Source organism: Eptatretus burgeri, chromosome 1, assembly GCF_056783735.1.
Source record: "Eptatretus burgeri isolate ZD-2024b chromosome 1, Ebu_testis_v1, whole genome shotgun sequence".
Lineage (NCBI taxonomy): Eukaryota > Metazoa > Chordata > Myxini > Myxiniformes > Myxinidae > Eptatretus > Eptatretus burgeri.
In genome coordinates, this window is record NC_140961.1 from 39,682,881 (window position 1) to 39,704,076 (window position 21,196).

Sequence of the window (21,196 nt, forward strand, 5' to 3'; positions counted from 1 at the left end):
TGTTTCGACGACCTAATATATCGACGGAAATACTGATAATAAGAGTAGAACAAATATCAAATTTCTTTTTTTTGAAAAATGTTGATTTTTCGACGAGATCGACTACCCGACAGACAAGCCGGTAGGCGGACATGGGTCGTCGCCGACCCAATGGAAGCTGACGCGATTGCCCCGTTCAATGGGGAATGACCTGAGGATTAAGCACAAGAAAATTCATGATTCTGGCTTCAAGGGTTAATGCTGCACATTGTTTTTCTTTAAAATACCCCCACATTTCGAGGTTTTTCAGCTGTTGCTAGGCAACGGAGGGGTCCATAGCAACGGTTCTTTCTCACACATAACTCGGACATACCATGAACCGACCATACCAGTTTCATGTATAACTGACTCATAGTCTCTGAGATATAACGAACTTCATTTTTTTATTGTTTTTGACCAGGGTTCATTCAAAGTCTCTCTTCTCCGACAGTTTTCATCGGATCCGGCTGGAAATTTTTGACTATATGGCTGAATGTGCTGCCCACAGTTGCTCGTGGCCTGATTTTTGATTTTCGAAAAAATAATTTTTTTTATGTTTTTTTTCAAAAATTTCAAAGTTCCATTGCTCGGCAACGGTGGTGTCCATAGCAACGGTTCTCATTTGCACACAACTTGGTCATGGTATGAACTACCAACCAAGTTTCATCGAAATCGCCATTGTATTAACTGAAATCGCCATTTTAAATTCTGATCGTAAGGGTCGAACAAATCTCAAAAAAAAAATTTTTGAAATATTTTTTTTCGACGAGATCGACTACCCAACAAACATATCAACGGAAAAAGTGATAAGGGTAGAACAACTTTCAAATTAAAAAAAAAATAATAATTTTCGACTACATCGACTCCCCAACATATCGACGGAAATACTGATAATAAGGGTAGAACAAATTTCAAATTTCTTTTTTTTTGAAAAATTTTGATTTTTGGACGAGATCGACTACCCGACACACACAGACAGACAGACAGACAGACAGACAGACAAGCCGGTCGGCGGACATGTGTAGTCGCCTACCCAATGAAACCTGACGCGATTGCCCCGTTCAATGGGGAATGACCTGGGGATTAAGCACAAGAAAATTCATATTCTTGCTTCAAGGGTTAATGCTGCAGATTGTTTTTTCGTTAAAATACCCCCACATTTAGAGGTTTTTCGGCCGTTGCTCGGCAACGGAGGGGTCCATAGCAATGGTTCTTTCTCACACATAACTGGGACATACCATGAACCAACCCTACCAGTTTCATGTATATCTGACTCATAGTCTCTGAGATATAACGAACTTCGTTTTTTTATTGTTTTCGACCAGGGTTCATTCAAATTCTATCTTCTGCGACAGTTTTCATAGGATCCGGCTGTAAAATTTTGACAATATTGGTGAATGTACTGCCCACAGTCGCTCGTGGCCCGATTGTTGATTTTTGAAAATTTTTTTTTATGTTTTTTTCAAAAATTTCAAAGTTCCGTTACTCGGCAACAGTGGTGTCCATAGCAACGGTTGTCATTTGCACAGACCTATGTCAAGGTATGAACCTACCAACCAAGTTTCATCGAAATCGCCATTGTATTAACTGAAATTGCCGTTTTAAATACTGAAAGTAAGGGGAGAACAAATCTCAAAAAATTTTTTTTTTAAATATATATCTTTTTCGACTCTATCGACTACCCAACAGACAAACATATCAATTGGAAAACTGATAATAAGGGTAGAACAAATTTCAATTTTTTTTTTTTCAAAAAAATTTTTTTTCGACGAGATCGACTGCCCAACATATCGACGGAAATACTGATAATAAGGGTAGAACAAATTTCAATTTTTTTTGTTGAAAAATATTTTTTCGACGAGATCGACTACCCAACAGACAGACAAGCCGGTAGGCGGACCATGGGGAGTCGCCTACCCAATAGAACCTGACGCGATGGGCCCGTTCCATGGGGAATGACCTGAGGGTTAAGCACAAGAAAATTCATGATTCTCGCTTCAAGGGTTTATGCTACAGATTGTTTTTTACATTAAAATACCCCCACATTTAGAGGTTTTTCGGCCGTTGCTAGGCAACGGAGGGGTCCATAGCAACGGTTCTTTCTCACACATAACTGGGACATACCATGAACCTACCCTACCATTTTCATGTATATCTGACTCATAGTCTCTGAGATATAACGAACTTCGTTTTTGTTATTGTTTTCGACCAGGGTTCATTCAAAGTCTATCTTCTGCGACAGTTTTCATAGGATCCGGCTGGAAACTTTTGACGATATGGCTGAATGTGCTGCCCACAGTCGCTCCTGGTCTGATTTTTGATTTTCGAAAAAATAATTTTTTTATGATTTTTCAAAAATTTCAAAGTCCCGTTTCCTGGCAACGGTGGTGTCCATAGCAACGGTTCTCATTTGCACACAACTAAGTCATGGTATGAACCTACCAACCAAGGTTCATCGAAATCGCCATTTTATTAACTGAGCACTGGACCGAACAGAGGGACAGACAGACAAACAAGCCGGGAGGCGGACATGGGTAGTCGCCTACCCAATATAACCTGACGCGATTGCCCCGTTCAATGAGGAATGACCTGAGGATTAAGCACAAGAAAATTCATGATTGTAGCTTCAAGCGTTAATGCTGCAGATTGTTTTTTCGTTAAAGTACCCCCACATTTAGAGTTTTTTTTCAGCCGTTCCTTGGCAACGGAGGGTTCCATAGCAACGGTTGTTTCACACACATAACTCAGACATAGCATGAGCCGACCATTCCAGTTTCATGTATATCTGACTCATAGTCTCTGAGATATAACGAACTTCGTCTTTTTTATTGTTTTCGACCAGGGTTCATTCAAAGTCTATCTTCTCCGACAGTTTTCATAGGATCCGGCTGGAAATTTTTGACAATATGGCTGAATGTACTGCCCACAGTCACTCGTAACCCAATTTTTTTGATTTTCAAAAAAATATATTTTTTATGATTTTTCAAACATTTCAAAGTTGCATTGCTGGGCAGCGATGGTGTCCAGAGCAACAGTTCTCATTTGCACGCAACTCGGTCATGGTATGAACTTACCAACCAAGTTTCATCAAAATCTCCATTGTATTAACTGAAATCTTCATTTTAAATACTGATAATAAGGGAAGAACAAATCTCAAAAAAACAATTTTTGAAATATTTTTTTTTCGACGAGATCGACTGCCCAACAGACAAACATAGCAACGGAAAAAGTGATAAGGGTAGAACAACTTTCAAATTTGAATTTTTTTTTTTTCGACGACCTAATATATCGACGGAAATACTGATAATAAGAGTAGAACAAATTTCAAATTTCTTTTTTTTTGAAAAATGTTGATTTTTCGACGAGATCGACTACCCGACAGACAAGCCGGTAGGCGGACATGGGTCGTCGCCGACCCAATGGAAGCTGACGCGATTGCCCCGTTCAATGGGGAATGACCTGAGGATTAAGCACAAGAAAATTCATGATTCTGGCTTCAAGGGTTAATGCTGCACATTGTTTTTTCTTTAAAATACCCCCACATTTCGAGGTTTTTCAGCTGTTGCTAGGCAACGGAGGGGTCCATAGCAACGGTTCTTTCTCACACATAACTCGGACATACCATGAACCGACCATACCAGTTTCATGTATAACTGACTCATAGTCTCTGAGATATAACGAACTTCATTTTTTTTTATTGTTTTTGACCAGGGTTCATTCAAAGTCTCTCTTCTCCGACAGTTTTCATCGGATCCGGCTGGAAATTTTTGACTATATGGCTGAATGTGCTGCCCACAGTTGCTCGTGGCCTGATTTTTGATTTTCGAAAAAATAATTTTTTTATGTTTTTTTTCAAAAATTTCAAAGTTCCATTGCTCGGCAACGGTGGTGTCCATAGCAACGGTTCTCATTTGCACACAACTTGGTCATGGTATGAACTACCAACCAAGTTTCATCGAAATCGCCATTGTATTAACTGAAATCGCCATTTTAAATTCTGATCGTAAGGGTCGAACAAATCTCAAAAAAAAAATTTTTGAAATATTTTTTTTCGACGAGATCGACTACCCAACAAACATATCAACGGAAAAAGTGATAAGGGTAGAACAACTTTCAAAAAAAAAAAAATAATAATAATTTTCGACTACATCGACTCCCCAACATATCGACGGAAATACTGATAATAAGGGTAGAACAAATTTCAAATTTCTTTTTTTTTGAAAAATTTTGATTTTTGGACGAGATCGACTACCCGACACACACAGACAGACAGACAGACAGACAGACAGACAAGCCGGTCGGCGGACATGTGTAGTCGCCTACCCAATGAAACCTGACGCGATTGCCCCGTTCAATGGGGAATGACCTGGGGATTAAGCACAAGAAAATTCATATTCTTGCTTCAAGGGTTAATGCTGCAGATTGTTTTTTCGTTAAAATACCCCCACATTTAGAGGTTTTTCGGCCGTTGCTCGGCAACGGAGGGGTCCATAGCAATGGTTCTTTCTCACACATAACTGGGACATACCATGAACCAACCCTACCAGTTTCATGTATATCTGACTCATAGTCTCTGAGATATAACGAACTTCGTTTTTTTATTGTTTTCGACCAGGGTTCATTCAAATTCTATCTTCTGCGACAGTTTTCATAGGATCCGGCTGTAAAATTTTGACAATATTGGTGAATGTACTGCCCACAGTCGCTCGTGGCCCGATTGTTGATTTTTGAAAATTTTTTTTTATGTTTTTTTCAAAAATTTCAAAGTTCCGTTACTCGGCAACAGTGGTGTCCATAGCAACGGTTGTCATTTGCACAGACCTATGTCAAGGTATGAACCTACCAACCAAGTTTCATGGAAATCGCCATTGTATTAACTGAAATTGCCGTTTTAAATACTGAAAGTAAGGGGAGAACAAATCTCAAAAAAAAATTTTTTTAAATATATATCTTTTTCGACTCTATCGACTACCCAACAGACAAACATATCAATTGGAAAACTGATAATAAGGGTAGAACAAATTTCAATTTTTTTTTTTTCAAAAAAATTTTTTTTCGACGAGATCGACTGCCCAACATATCGACGGAAATACTGATAATAAGGGTAGAACAAATTTCAATTTTTTTTGTTGAAAAATATTTTTTCGACGAGATCGACTACCCAACAGACAGACAAGCCGGTAGGCGGACCATGGGGAGTCGCCTACCCAATAGAACCTGACGCGATGGGCCCGTTCCATGGGGAATGACCTGAGGGTTAAGCACAAGAAAATTCATGATTCTCGCTTCAAGGGTTTATGCTACAGATTGTTTTTTACATTAAAATACCCCCACATTTAGAGGTTTTTCGGCCGTTGCTAGGCAACGGAGGGGTCCATAGCAACGGTTCTTTCTCACACATAACTGGGACATACCATGAACCTACCCTACCATTTTCATGTATATCTGACTCATAGTCTCTGAGATATAACGAACTTCGTTTTTGTTATTGTTTTCGACCAGGGTTCATTCAAAGTCTATCTTCTGCGACAGTTTTCATAGGATCCGGCTGGAAAATTTTAACAATATGGCTGAATGTACTGCCCACAGTCGCTCGTGGCCCCATTTTTTTGATTTAAAAAAAAAAATTTTTTTTATGATTTTTCAAAAATTTCAAAGTTCCATTGCTAGGCAACGGTGGTGTCCATAGCAACGGTTCTCATTTGCACACAACTAGGTCATGGTATGAACCTACCCACCAAGTTTCATCTAAATCGCCATTGTATTAACGGAGCACTGGACCGAACAGACAGACAGACGAACATATCGACGGAAAAACTGATAATAAGGGTAGAACAAATTTCAAAAATTAAAAAAAAAAAATTCTTTTTTTCGACTGGATCGACTACTCAACAAACATATCGACGGAAATACTGATAATAAGGGTAGAACAAATTTATATTAAAAAAAAAAAAAAATTTGAAATTTTTTTTCGACGAGATCGACTACCCAACAAACATATCAATGAAAATACTGATAAAAAGGGTAGAAAAAAAATCTCCAATTTTTTTTTGAAATTTTTTTTTTTCGACTAGATCGACTACCCAACAGATAGACAGACTGACAGAGACACACCAATAACGAATATAGTAGTCACTTATTTTTTCGTGAACCAATATTTAAAAATATATTCCACTTTGATATTTGACTCTTTTGTGAACTTGAATATGCTCTTTCCAATGGTGAACAATTTGAAGTGGTATACCTTGTCATATATTTGCAATCCTCACCTGATTTTCGGGGAAAAATGAAAATTTTCTATATTTGAGGGATCATGACTGTATTATATATGACTGATAAAGAAAAGTAAACATGTATTTGAATACTACTACCATACAGTTATTACATGAAAAAAATTCAAGTTTCTGAGATGGGTCAATAAAAATATATGGGGTCTCAAAGTTGGGTCTTCATACAAAACCAACATTTTTTTTTTTCTGGATTTCAACTGATCAGGTCATGAAAATTAATAGAGGTATACTCAGTTTTATGTTTATTTCTTCCAGAGCAGTTATAGAAGAATAATCTCTGAAAATTTCAAGGCTCTAGCATTAATATTTCAAAAGTTGTGGGAGTTCAATAGTAGCCGTTCATTTTGTGATGCTCGCAACGACCATAAAAATAAGGCCACAACCACATTTTCAACCCTCAATATCTCGGAGTTGACCGCATCTATGGACCTAAAATTTTACGCAGCTTCATTTTGATACCTGGGAACTATTTTATGAAAGTTTAAAGTAAATCTGAAGGGGTCAACTCGGAACATTTTCTTAAATTTGGTGATTTCAGATGGAATGACTCATGTAGCTCCTTCAAAGTTGTCATTTGCCTCTTGGTGGACTCTCAAATCGGTCTCCTCCTTAGTAGGTCATTCAGTTTGGAGGGACGGCTTGATCTTGGTCGGGTATTGGTGGTATGATGCACCTTCCACTTCTTAATGATTGTCTTGATTGGGCTTGAAGGGATATTCAAGACCTTTGAAATATTTTTATACCCATCCCCTAATCTGTGCCTTTCCACAACTTTATTCTGGAAGTCTTTTGAAAGCTCCTTGGTACTCAAGATTGAGTCTTTGCTGTGAAATGCCATACCCAGTAGAGGAAACCGACAGGAAGAGCTGATTTTATTCTGAAATAATCAATCGCTACAATTTAACACGGGTGGAGGTCAATTAACTTGGTGTGTGATTTTGAATGTGATTGGTTACACCTGAGCTAACTTCCAATTGCTGTTATAAGGGGGATGGACACATCCAACCAAGATATTTTAGTTTTGTATTTTAAATTAATTTTCTGAGATTTGTAGAATTTGTTTCTCACTTTTGTGGGTTATGATGATAGGGTTACGGAAGATGTGGGTTACGATGTGTAAATATAGGTAGAAAAAGTCTGATTTAATGCAATTTAATTCCAGGGTACAAGGGTAACAAAAGATGACAATTTTGAAAAAAGGAGGGGGGGGTGGTAGACTTTGTTTGCGATATATATTTCCTATGCAGCCTATGGCTGCTGTTTGCATCGTTGCTGGTAGTGTGGCTGTGCCGCTGATGCAGTTCCTCCTGTGTCCAGTGGGCTGGTGCTCATTTTGTTGACCTCAGAGAGGTTGACAGGCTGAGTCAACCCACCTGGTGTTATTTAATGGATTTACAGGATCAAACTCAAGACCCTCAGGTCTTAAGCCAGCTGCCAACACCAGGCTTTCCAAATTATGAACATGCCTGCTTTGTTGGGTTTTTGTGATGACTGCTCTGCTTTTTCTAAGCTATGATTCTCTCATTTTACTATATTTCAGGTTACCGTGATGCTGGGATGGAGTGGAGGAGATAAACAAGTGGTTCTGTTCACCCTCCATGCAAAGTTATTCGCCCTCTTCCTACAGGTGAATCTGTGCATGGCATGGCGTGCTATGGTATACTGTATCACACTGTGGTGCAGCATTTTCTTTGGATATGATTGCTTTGGGCAGGGAGGATGGCCGAGAGGTGTGTGCTCTCACATCTGAGCTTTCTCCTCTGGGTTCAATCTAAACCCAGCTATAAACTGCCATCCTGGTGCTTCGCAGTCAGGGTAATTTGACAATGCATTCACCATCCCTTGGATGGACTGATGGACATTAAACTGGGTATCCCATCTGCAAACATTAGTTTGTAGACATTAAATACCCACGGTGTCCTTCACAAAGAGTAGGTGAGTTACCCTGAATAAATTCCAAATTCCTGCCCTGCTTGAATGCTGGAAAGGCAATGGCAAACCACCCAGCATAAGCCTCGCCAATTCACTGCTTGGCAGTCAGTACACAGTACTCTACAAACTATTTTACTTTGTTAAAATGAGAATTCTTTCTTTTCTGCAAATCCATACTGATTAGGTACATTGAATACAAATCACTGCATCCTTTCAATGGCAATGTGACCTTAGGGTGGAACATGCATGTTAAACTTGCATTTATTAAATTACCATTAAATGTTTTAATGGTGCCTAGTGAGAAAACATGTTCTTGTTACCCCACGCACATAAACCAAAAAGTGGGGTTAAGCAATTGGTTCACTTTGTCTGTCCGTCTGTCTACAAATGTCAGTTTATGATCGAGGAGCTACTTCGCTTTGATTGAATGTTATATTTTGAATGGAACATGAATCGGAAAACAAACGTACAGTTTAACGGTACTTTGGCTCTGAATTTGTCCTGATCGTGCATGCACAGAGAGGAACGAGATCATATTTTTACTCTGTCTGTCTGTCTGGCAGTCAAACAAAATTGGAAATCATTCCAAACATGAAACTTACTGTTTTTTAAGGACGTCATAAAGGACACAAACAACAAGCACGAATAATTAATGTAACGTGTTAGATAGGGTGGTGTAAAAGACACTGCATCAATGGCGGTAAACTTGCGGATTTTGTTTTCTCCAACCTTTAAAATCTTTATTCTATTTCAATTGAATTATATACTTGAACACTGTGCAACACAATTTGCCTTTTTAGCACTTTCAAAGCCCTTCCGTTTAGCAGGATTTGGAGAAAATATTACGGTATTTTAAATAATCACAACCAATCAAATTTTCCGCTCGCAGATCCCACCCATGTCCTTCTTTCTCAATAGTATGTGGGGTAAGGTGTTTTACAAACTCTCTTGTTTTCAGATGTTATATTGCTGATTTTTATTTTTTATTATTTTTTTTTACCATGCAGGTGGTTTCAAATCTTCTCATACCAGACCATGAGGCCGATGCTTTCAACCCTCCCTTGTCACCATTGGCACTCCATTCTCCACTCGATCGCATTGCGCTCTTCACTTTCTCGGGCCTCGCTCGCTGGGATGGAGCATATTTCATCAGCATAGCTGAGCACGGCTATGTTTTTGAACAAATGTTTGCTTTTTTCCCTCTCCTGCCATTTTTTCTCAATGCCATTTCTATGCCCCTTCGTGCATGCTTGGGCCTCTCTGCATACTCGGCATTGCTCGTTTCCACTGCAATCCTCAACACCCTGCTCTCTCTGTTGGCTGCGCTCGGTCTCTATCGACTGGGCCGACACGTCCTGGAATGTGAGGTGCTAGCAAGACACGCAGCCTTGCTTTTTGCCATTAATCCAGCAACGGTATTCACGATCGCTGCATACTCGGAAAGCCTCTTCGCTTCGCTCACATTTTGGGGACTCCTGTCCCTGGAACGGGCATCGACTATCCCAGCTGCGATTCTGCTCGGCCTTGCATCGGCTGCCCGCTCCAACGGTATAGCCAATGCAGGCTTTGCGGCCTACTCTGTACTGAGAAGATTTATGAGGCCTGGACACTTCTGCTCGACTTCAAAGACCTCTCTGGTGGTTCTGGCGATTTTACTGCCATCATTGGCCTTTCAAGAGTATGGTCGCCAACTATTTTGTAACCTGTCGCCTCTGCATGATGTTCCTGACCATATGATTAGATATGGCCAATCGCAAGGTTACAGGATTAGAGGAGTGAGAGGGGACCTTCCACGTTACTGCAACACTACTTTGCCTGCGATGTATCGCCACCTGCAGGCAAGTCTACTCAACCTTTGTGAAAATTCAAGTGCAGATTGTATTTATTTAAATAACCAGCAAGTTATTGTGCACCACATCATTCAGTGCAGGTTAAAAGGCCGTTTGGTCCGTCTTGCTCTATGTTGTCTATTACAGGTACTTCTGATTATACAGCTAACCCCAAGTTAGGAAGTTATCACACAGTGGTCTACTCTTTTCTAAATATGCCGTGCAATTTGACTAACGTCGATCTTTTAAATGCAGAAGGGATAGCCAGCTTTGCATTTGCTTCCAAAACTTGGCATGCTTCGTAGTTTTTGGTCAAGTCTGACTGACGTAGACGACAACTTGATGGCAAGCACACCACCAACATAGCTTTATTGTTGCTCCTAAAAACTTTAATTTGCCGATTGCATGACTTGCTATATTAATAGAATAATGTGTAATTTTTTCCATATTCTTCCTCTACATTAGAGAAATGTCTTTATTGTGGTGCTTGAATGATTCATGATGAATCTGGATCTCTTTATGTGCTCTGCAGCATGTAATGTTATCCAGATTGGTTGTCCACAGTGTTCAGACAGTGGAACACATGTTTCATTGTTTTGTCCTGATCGATTTGGTTTAGTGCCTGTCATAATTTATATCAGGTTTGATGATTCGGTGGAATTCTGAGCCTATTTGTGTCTCTTGTTCAGGAGTTCCACTGGGGTTTGGGCCTGTTCAAGTACTATGAATTGAAACAGATTCCAAACTTCCTGCTTGCTGGGCCCTCGGTGCTTCTCGCTGCCTCGGCCACTCTGGCCTTTATCTACGCACGGCCTACATTCTGCCTGACATTGGGCCTCGAGCGAAAGGTTGCAATGCATATTCACCTGACTCGATGTCCATGTTGCTTTTTATGGAGTTATAGCGTCAAAGATAATCATACAAATGACTATAACTGTCGCAAATTATGTGCTCCAAAGTCGTAATGATGCCTCCACATATCCACACCGTTGTCCTGAACTGTAGAAGAAAAGTCACAATCCTGTTCTATATATTTGATGTGTATAAAGACCCGGCGCTGCTTGCGGCACTTGCCGCGTGAGTATTAGGGGTACGCGAGACCATCCCGTGAGTGTTCATGAAACGCTCAGTGCGACTTGACACGAAACTAAACATAATTTCTTGTTTGATTTTTCTTTACTCCATAATGTAAAATTGGGATTTTTGAAAATATAACCTGGACTGTCCCTTTTAAGCTGGGGTTCCCAAACCCAGGGTCACGACCCGAACTTGGGTCATGAGGGCCTTTTGATTGGTTGTGGATGACGATGCACCACTTGATCTTACAGCGTTATACCGTATTCAAACGTTGCCAGGTTGCCAACTTCTCACAGATACCAGTTTTTGAGCAGGGTTTTTCATGTCGAAAGCATTTTCCCCCAACAAATTTTTTTATGGTAGGTACCGGTGTCAAGTTGGTTCCGGTACCATTTGAGTTGCGAGGCGAATGTAATTAAAATTTTTGGGTCATGGACGAAAACGTCCGGGAGCGTATGCTCCAAGGGCACAGGAGAACTACAATCGCGTTCTTCACAGCCGTGCAAATTGAGGCGGAACCAACCCAACGCATTCTGTGGGTGCTGACGTTCGTGATTTTGACTCATTAAAAGCAGCCGACTGCGATTCTGGAGCTGAATGAACTGAGAATGAGTGATAAAGCATTCTCTGCTACTTCCATTGAGATACAAGGCCGTGGTTACACACATCAATGTGCTTTTCTCAACCGATCTTTCCACCCACATTGCTGGAACTGTCATGCCATCGATCCAAGCGTCTTTCCCCTTCCTCAGTCAGTATAAAGTGGCACCTATTGCAATTTGTAAAACCCGATTAGAGAAAAAAAAGGGGAAGATAGTGATTGATGACTGTTCATTCCGTGGTGAAATGCACACTCACCCATGCTCATTGTAAGCGTGCACAGGCTCATAAAAATGGCAGATTCATGTGCTAGACCAGTGACGTCACTGGCTTTCCTCTCCTTCAAAATATTGCACAGAAATAGCCCCTGATTTGTTATTTGTTTGTTGCAGTAACACTGTGTAAAACACAAGTACTGTTGTACGTATCCACTCCAAGCCTTAACATCACCCTCCGGCTTTGTATCTGAGACGAGTCGAGAAGAAAAGTTGATGAAAGGCCCGTGCCACATGCTTGCTCGTGGTGCCTTTTGGTGACTTGGCTTCCATGAATGTTCTTCTCAAACACTCCACAGAGAATTGAGCCGAATTTTCCAGTTCTAAACTTTTATGGCTTTTACTACCATTAGACTTTTGGGGCCTGGTGGGGGGGGGGGTGTTCTTTATTCATTTGTTTGTATTTATGAGTAAACTACACTGCAAAGATACCCTTTATAACTTTTATAATCTCATTCCCACTGCAGACCAAACTGAGCGAGGTGTTTGTTGGGTTTTTCCGGTGCTCTGTTTTCGTTTACGTCACACACATGGCTGCCATGCTGATCATTGGTCTCGTGTTTATGCACGTGCAGGTTTGTGTTGGCATACCACATCGCTCTTACCTCACTCTCGCCACAAACACTGATACTGTTCATTTCAGTTTGAGCAGCACAATGGAATGATGAATGAAAATGCACGAATTATCTAAAAAAAAAAAAAAAAAAAAATTAAAAAAAAAAAAACTCCACAATTTGTACTTGACTGTTGAGTTCAAGACATCTGGGGACTTTTGATCGTAAAGCTCATCAAGGATGCACTTGTGGAGTTTTGCAAGCAACCTAAAAGTTCCATTTGAGTTTAGGTTTTCACTGCAGGCACAATCATGGATTGCGAAGCTCACAATGCGTCTCTCGGCCCTGCCAGGTGTTGACTCGCTTCCTCGCCTCATCCTGCCCGGCTTTCTACTGGTTTGCAGCTCACATCAGCCTCCCAGAAGCGCAAAGTAAGCTGGCAAAGATAAGCCGTGTGGACGCCTGTGTTTCCGGCGATGAAGGCAAGGTGGGGAATGGCGTGGTCACCGTCTTAGATACCAGGTCTCAAGACTCTGGCATCTTAAAAAGGCGGGACAATGCAAAAACATTTGCTCTTGCACGATCCAAAAACTCTCTGTCCCGTATGACGAAGCCGGAAAACCTTAACGGCAAACTGCGGCAAATTCTGCCCCATAACAGCGTTGTCGAGCAGCTCGTTGATTGGACTCTGCTGACTCGTACAGAACAGGCTGTGCTGGCTTATTTTCTCGGATACGCTTTTGTTGGCATCGTGTTCCACTGTAATTTTTACCCATGGACTTGAATTGTTTTGCTGTCTTTCGGTGCCATTGTCATTTCACGCATCTGCTGTGATGCTGTTGTGTCCGCCATCAGCAGAAATTTCACTTCTCACTAATCACCAAACGTGGTTGGAAGAAGGCATACGGGGAGGATGGAGGCAGGAATTGTGACTTTCTACTTTATTCGTACAAGGAGTTTGAGCATTGCCTCATCCATAAAGCAATTTTGGAAAACTCGGAATGAGGTTCGTTAGGGTCTGACTGTAATCTGTTGAAAAACGACATGTTGCCACCACTGAACAATACCCTTTTGACTCGGTGTTTGATGTGGCTGCTGTCAATTTCTGATGCCCGTTTATATAAAAAAACGACTGTTTTGTTGTAATGGCTGCATCATTGCCTCCCTTTTTGTATCTTTTTGGCCTAAACAGGCGATTATTACCTCCACCACAGAAGGTGGATGGAGGTTGTTTTCACCCTTGTCTGTTTGGCTGTCTGTGAACAGGATATCTCAAAAAGTTATGGACGGATTCAGACAAAACTTGGTTGGACAAGTTGGGTGTGTGAGAAGGACAAATTTATTAGATTTTGGTGAAGATCTGGGCACTTGAATTTTTAAAGTGCTTCTTCACCATTGAGAAATGGGGCCAAAAAACAATATATAGCAGGATATCTCAAAACGTTGTGGACGAGTTATGACAGAACTTGGTGGATAAGTTGGGTAGTTGACAAGAACAAGCCGATTAGGTTTTGATTCAAGTCCGGATGAAGATCTGGCCTATCAGTGGGATACAAAACGTAAACTGTTCAATCTGGCGGAAGTATGCGCTCTTCCGAGTGCTGTTATAGTTTAAGACTGCTCTTCCAGAGATAATCGACAATCATTTCACTTTGGTTATTGATGACGAGGTGCTTCTTTCAAAAGTGATTACTTGCCCTTCTTGGCTAATGAGCTATGGAAGAATTGTTACTTGTGGCTGGATTTGCTAGAATTTTTCACTTCATTGCTGAAAACATTGCACTGTGTGCATTTTAAATAATTGCATAAGTATAATATTTACTGATGTGTGAAACCATATTTACTGAAAGTCGATGGCTTGCCATGTCATGTGCAAGCCGTCTTTGGCTTGCGTGCTGCCCATGGCCTTTCCACCCAAAGTCATGAGTGGGGGTGTGCGTACGTGGGAGACTGGAATTGACTAGACTGCAAACTGCTGACAAAAAACTACATTATGAATAGTTTGGCATCACAAACGTGCTTTAAAGATTTGATCCTGAAATTTTCTTCACATTGCTAACGAAGCAGTTCTGCACAATGCCTGGTGTTGGGTTAATGTTTAGGGTGGTGGGCTTGGGATCATAGGATCCTGAGTTCAAATCCCCCTTGGCTGTTGAATTAATACCAGGTGGGGTTGACTCTGCCTGTCATCCTTCCGAGGTCGGCAAAATGAGTGCCAGCTTGCTCGTGTCCTGTGTCGGAGTGGCGACCTGTCCAGGATTGTGCTCAATGGCCAAGGAGACTACTTAGGCAACACCGATGCTCTGCACAGAGTATGGTCCCCTATGGATGGATGGATGGATGTTCAGCATTTGGAGGAACACTGGATATAGTGATTTGGTATGAGGATTGGTGATTGCATCAGTTGGCTGTAATGAAAGTGAAGCATGTCATTGTGGTGGCGATGTTTGTGAGGATAAAGTGTAAGCAATTGAGCAACAGTTTTCCTTCCTTCCTTCCACGTTACATCCTTCTTGTGCAGACTTTATATCTGTATGTCCACAGCGTTTGAAAAGCTGCACCAATTTTCAGAAATGGGCATATGTTGCATCAATTTCAATTAAGCAATTGCCACTCATTGTAGTCACCTCATTTAACAGACAACCTATTTTGCACCTTGTTGTCATTGCCAGCTGCTTATGTCGTACGCAATTCTGGCATCATTTTTACACCCCCTACCCCGCACGCTCCAGACGTAAACTTTCTCTCCCCTTATATTTTCTCCCAAACTCATTTCCCTTCCCTCCTCATTCCTCCCACATTATCTAGCCTCCTCTGTCTAGTCAACCAACTTTCCTTTTCTCAATTTTAATTTTCTCATTTCTCATCCCCCCTCTCCTTCCCCAGTCATCCATGCATGCACGCATAACATCACAACTGTGTCTCAGAATGAGCTGAATCAATTTGAATCAAGTTTCACTGGAAACTAATGAAAAATGCTAATAAGTTTGCCTTTCTCCACTTGCATCTGCACATCCTGCTCATCGTGTCGGGATACAAGGTTGAAGTCCCAATTACCGTGTTTATTCGACCATCGTCTGCTGTCGGCCTTGCAATTCATGTAAAGGTACGCGTTGATGTCTCCTGCTGTCCTTATCCGATGTGATTCCACCATGAGCAGAGGAGAATTGAAGGAAAACAGATTAAATTATTTTCTCTGTAAATCACAACTTCCACTGGTACTGCCACACATCCAAGGTTGAGACAATCGATGGACGCCCGAAAGCACCCTGAACCCCGAATGTTGCACAAGATGAATGATATAAATTACATCAACAGCAACGAGGTAAGCAGTATGCCTGTGCTTTTATTATGTATGGTTTTCTATGTATAGCAAACATAATGTTACGTGTCAAACTCAATCAACACTTAAGATGCTGCACCTGCCCAAGTCAAACTTGCTTGCAAACTTTGATAAGTTGGATTAATACGTTCGGCTGAAAACATCTGCTAATGCTCGTGTGTCGGGTTGTTGCAATGTTTTAATTGTAAACTTTCATAACAAAGTTCAACAAAATAATATCTTGTGTTTTGAGGTGAGACCCATCAACGTTTTGAGGCGATCTAATTGTCCTTTACATTTATAGTGGTGATTAAGGGTCGTTCACTAGCCAACTAACCCACAGACCTTCTCATACTTGCAATGGATACAAGAGAGACGAAATTAAACTTAGCCTGCCCATGCAAGGTCATCTTCGCCATGAAGAACGTTGCACGCACGGTCTATTGTCCATTCCGGTTATACCCAGGAAATGGGGGTCGAAGGGATAGGGGGAATAATGTCATCTCGGTACTTTTGGCTATGAACACAAGGAAGTGAATTACCCCCAAGACCAATGCATCACTTTTCCCACAAACTGCATAAAACACCATCGTTCAACATTTGGGGAGATTGTACACCTGGAGGGCTTTTAATAACTGAAAATTGTGTGCAAACAGCAGTTCTCGATTGGATTTGGCACTGGACCAGAACAGAGCTTTTCAAACACTTCGCAATAACAAGAATCAATTTCAGACGGGCACCAGCCAGAGCTCTAATATATATTAATATAAAAATGTATATTAATATATAATATATAATCACTTGGGGCCCCTTTTGCTATTTTTTATTTATTTATTATTATTATTTTACACAAAATTGCATTCATACCCTGGACAGACATTCTCATGAGGTGGCGCAGAACCAACCTGCTGCAAACTAAAGGGCCTTTTGTCTCTGTACGCTCTCTGTTTATGTCTCGACTTTTGATATTTTATAAACTTTCACAAGCTCGCTTAATGGGGATCTTCACGGTCCAGGACTGACAACGACTACATTTTGTATATACACTGATGAGCCAAAATATTATGACTACTGACAGGTAAAGTGAATAGCATTGATTATCTTGTTACAATGGCACCTGTCAATGGGTGGGATATATGAGGCAGCAAGTGAACAGTCAGTTCTTGAAGTTGATGTGTTGGATGCAGGAGAAATTGGCAGGAGTAAAGACCTGAGCAACTTTGACAAGGGCCAAATTGTTATGGCCAGACGACTGGGTCAGAGCATCTCTGAAATGGCAAGGTTTGTGGGGTGCTCCCGGTCAGCAGTGGTGAGCTCCGACAGTGGTCTGAGGAGGGACAAACCACAAACCGGTGACAGGGTGTTGGGCGCCCAAGGCTCATCAATGCGCGAGGGCAACGAAGGCTATCCCGTCTGGTCCGAACCGACAAGGTCTACTGTGACATAAGTCACAGTAAATTTTAATGGTGGTCACGGGAGGAATGTGTCACAATCCACAGTGCATTGCACCCTGCTGCGTATGGGGCTGCGAAGCCGCAGACCAGTGAGAGTGCCCATGATGACCCCTGTCCACCGTGGAAACCGCCTTCAATTGGCACGCGAGCGTCAGAACTGGACCTTAGAGCAGTGGAAGAAGATACCTGGTCCGATGAGTCCCGCTTTCTTTTAGATCACGTGGATGGCCGTGTACGTGTGCATCGTTTACCTGAGGAAGTGATGACACCAGGATGCACTGTGGGAAGACGACAAGCCGGTGGAGAGAGAGTGTGATGCTCTGGGCAATGTTCTACTGTGAAACCCTGGGTCCGGCCATTCATGTGGACGTCAATTTCACACGTGTCACCTTCCGAAACATCGTTGCAGACCAGGTATACCCCTTCATGGCAATGGTATTCCCTGATGGCAGTGGCCTCTTTCAGCAGGATAATGCACCCTGCCACACTGCACACATTGTTCGGGAATGGTTTGAGGAACATGACGAAGTGTTCACGGTGTTGCCCTGGCCTCCAAATTCTCCAGATCTCAATTCGATGGAGCATCTGTGGGATGTGCTGGAGCGACAAGTCCGATCCATGGCGACTCCACCTCGCAACTTAGAGGACTTGAAGGATCTGCTGCTAATGTTTTGGTGCCAGATACCACAGGACACCTTCAGGGGTCTTGTACAGTCCATGCCTCGGCGAGTCGGCACTGTTTTGGCGGCACACGGACGATCAACAGCATATTAGGCAGGTGGTCATAATGTTTTGGCTCACCAGTACATATATATATATATATATATATATATATATATATATATATATATATATATATATATATATATATATATATATATATATGAGGACCCATGAGGAGGAGTGATGTAAGCAGCATTTTTTTTAATGATATGATGATAACAGGCTCGGATGATAGGGTCAGGGTTAAAATAGTGCGATATGGCCGTTGTGTCCCTTACATCACTCCTCCTCGCGGCGCTATATATATATATATATATATATATATATATATATATATATATATATATATATATATATATATATATATATATATATATATATATATATATATTTCTTCTTCTTTCGGCTGCTCCCGTTAGGGATCGCCACAGCGGATCAATCGTCTCCATTTCGCTCTATCCTCCACATCTTCCATTGACACTCCAACCACCCGCATGTCCGCCCTCACCACATGCATGAACCTCTTCTTTGGCCTTCCTCTTCTCCTCCTGCCTGGCGGCTCCATCCTCAGCATCCTTCTCCCAATATACTCCGCTTCCCTCCTGTGCACTTGTCCAAACCATCTCAATCTCGCCTCTCTCACTTTGTCTCCAAATCGTCCTACCTGCGCTGTCCCTCTAATATACTCATTCCTTATCCTGTCCATCCTCATCACTCCCAACGAGAATCGCAGCATCTTTAACTCTGCCACCTCCAGCTCTGCTTCCTGTCTTTTTGTTGGTACCACCGCCTCCAAACCATACAACATGGCTGGTCTCATTACCGTCTTATATACTTTCCCCTTCACTCTTGCAGCTACCCTTCTGTCACAAATCACTCCTGCAACTCTTCTCCACCCACTCCATCCTCCCTGCACTCTCTTTTTCACTTCTCTCCCACACTCTCCGTTACTTTGGACAGTTGATCCCAAGTATTTAAACCCATCCACCTTCCCCACCTCAACTCCTTGCAACCGCACCATACCACCACCCTCCGTCTCATTTACGCACATGTACTCCGTCTTTCTCCTACTGACTATCATTCCCCTTCTCTCCAGTGCGTACCTCCACCTGTCAAGGCTCGCCTCAGCCTGCTCCCAACTCTCTCTACAAATCATGATGTCATCCGCGAACATCATAGTCCATGGAGACTCCAGTCTGATCTCGTCCGTCAATCTGTCCATCACCATTGCAAACAGGAAAGGGCTCAGAGTCGATCCTTGGTGCAATCCCACTTTTCCCTTAAACCGGTCCGTCATTCCTACCGCACACCTCACCGCTGTCGCACTCTCCTCATACATATCCTGCACGATCCTCACATACTTCTCCACCACTCCCGACTTCCTCCTACAATGCCACAACTCCTCTCTTGGCACCCTATCATAAGCTTTCTCTAAATCCACAAACACACAATGTAACTTCTTCTGGCCTTCCCTATACTTCTCCATCAACATTCTCAAAGCAAACATTGCATCAGTGGTGCTCTTTCCTGGCATAAACCCATATTGCTGCTCACAGATCGTCACCTCTCCTCTCAATCTAGCTTCCACGACTTTCCCACAACTTCATGGTGTGGCTTAACAACTTTATCCCTCTGTAATTTCCACAGCTCTGCACATCACTCTTGTTCTTGAAAATCGGAACCAGTACACTTCATCTCCACTCCTCCGGCATCCTCTCACTTTGCAAGATTTTATTAAACAATCTGGTTAACAACCCCACTGCCATCTCTCCTAAACACTTCCATGCCTCCACTGGTATACCATCTGGGCCAACCGCCTTTTTACTCTTCATCCTCTTCATAGCAGTCCTCACTTCATCCTTACTGATCCACCCCACTTCCTGATTCACTATCTCCACCTCTTCCAACCTTCTCTCTCTCTCATTTTCTTCATTCATCAGCTCCTCAAAGTACTCCATCCACCTTCTCAATATACTCTCCTCGCTCGTCAGCACATTCCCATTTGCGTCCTTTATCACCCGAACCTGCAGCACATCCTTCCCAGCTCGGTCCCTCTGTCTTGCCAATCGGTATAAATCCTTTTCCCCTTCTTTTGTATCCAACTTCTCATACAGCTCATCATATGCCTTTTCCTTGGCCTTTGCCACCTCTCTATTTGCCTTTCGCCACCACTCCTTGTACTCCTGCCTACTTTCTTCATCTCTCTGACTATCCCACTTCCTTTTCGCCAACCCCTTCTTCCTTATACTTTCCTGTACTTCCTCGTTCCAGCACCAAGTCTCCTTATCTGCCTTTGTCCAGATGTCACACCAAGTACCTTCCAAGCTATCTCCCTCACCACTTCTGCTGTAGTTGCCCAATCATCCCACCCATCTTTACCACCATCCAACACCTGTCTCGCCTCCTCTCAAATTCCACGCAACAGTCTTCCTCCTTCAGCTTCCACCATCTGGTCCTTGGTTCAGCCCTCACTCTCTTCCTCAACCTCACCTCCAAAATCATCCAACAGACCACCAATCGATGCTGTCGAGCGACACTCTCCCCTGCCAGCACCTTACAGTCTCAAATCCTTCAGGTTGCATCTCCTGCTTAAGATGTAATCCACCTGTGTGCACTTTCCTCCACTCTTGTACGTCACCCTGTGTTCCTCCTTCTTGAAATACGTATTTACCACTGCCATTTCCATTCTTTTTGCAAGCACTACCACCAGTTGCCCTTCTGCATTGCTCTTGTTGAGACCGTACCGACCCATCACCTCCTCTTCCTCTTTATTCCCTTCCACAACATGCTCATTGAAATCTGCTCAAATCACCACTTGTTCATCCTTGGATACACTCTCCACCACTTCATCGAACTCACTCCAGAAATCTTCTGTATACTCCATCTCACACCCCACTTGTGGGGCATATGCACTGATGACATTCATCATCACCCCTTCAATTTCCAACTTCACACTCATCACTCGGTCCGACACTCTCCTCCCTCCAATACCCTCTTGACATAATCTTCCTTCAGGATTAGCCCGACACCATTTCTCCTCCCATCCACACCATGGTAGAACAGTTTGAAACCACCTCCAAACATCCCATTCCACTTGGTCTCTTGTACACACAGTATGTCCA

The 21,196-nt window shown here is 42.2% G+C and overlaps 2 protein-coding genes across 22 annotated transcripts in view; one reads left to right on the forward strand and one right to left on the reverse strand.

Annotated features, from left to right (window-relative positions):
• Window positions 1–21,196, forward strand: part of PIGV (phosphatidylinositol glycan anchor biosynthesis class V) — a 105,220-nt gene that overhangs the window by 33,239 nt on the left and 50,785 nt on the right. For 14 of the 18 annotated variants that reach the window (XM_085880302.1, XM_085880312.1, XM_085880299.1 and 11 more), the window contains 5 exons: window positions 7,849–7,935; window positions 9,248–10,078; window positions 10,759–10,917; window positions 12,489–12,596; window positions 12,928–13,729. In XM_085880302.1, the coding sequence (XP_085736428.1) occupies window positions 7,858–7,935; window positions 9,248–10,078; window positions 10,759–10,917; window positions 12,489–12,596; window positions 12,928–13,359 (1,608 nt within the window). In that variant the 5' untranslated portion in view covers window positions 7,849–7,857 and the 3' untranslated portion in view covers window positions 13,360–13,729. Of the gene's footprint in view, window positions 1–7,848; window positions 7,936–9,247; window positions 10,079–10,758; window positions 10,918–12,488; window positions 12,597–12,878; window positions 13,730–15,615; window positions 15,682–15,812; window positions 15,898–21,196 lie in introns of those variants that run through there. The other 4 variants (XM_085880332.1, XM_085880337.1, XM_085880331.1 and 1 more) reach the window with 4 other exon arrangements.
• The window catches only part of LOC147034304 (SAM and SH3 domain-containing protein 1-like), a 137,544-nt gene continuing 132,249 nt past the window's right edge, over window positions 15,902–21,196 (reverse strand). The window contains exon 19 of one of the 4 annotated variants that reach the window (XM_085880291.1): window positions 15,902–18,087. In XM_085880291.1, the coding sequence (XP_085736417.1) occupies window positions 17,813–18,087 (275 nt within the window). In that variant the 3' untranslated portion in view covers window positions 15,902–17,812. The remainder of the gene's footprint in view (window positions 18,088–21,196) is intronic. The other 3 variants (XR_015057886.1, XM_085880285.1, XR_015057885.1) reach the window with 3 other exon arrangements.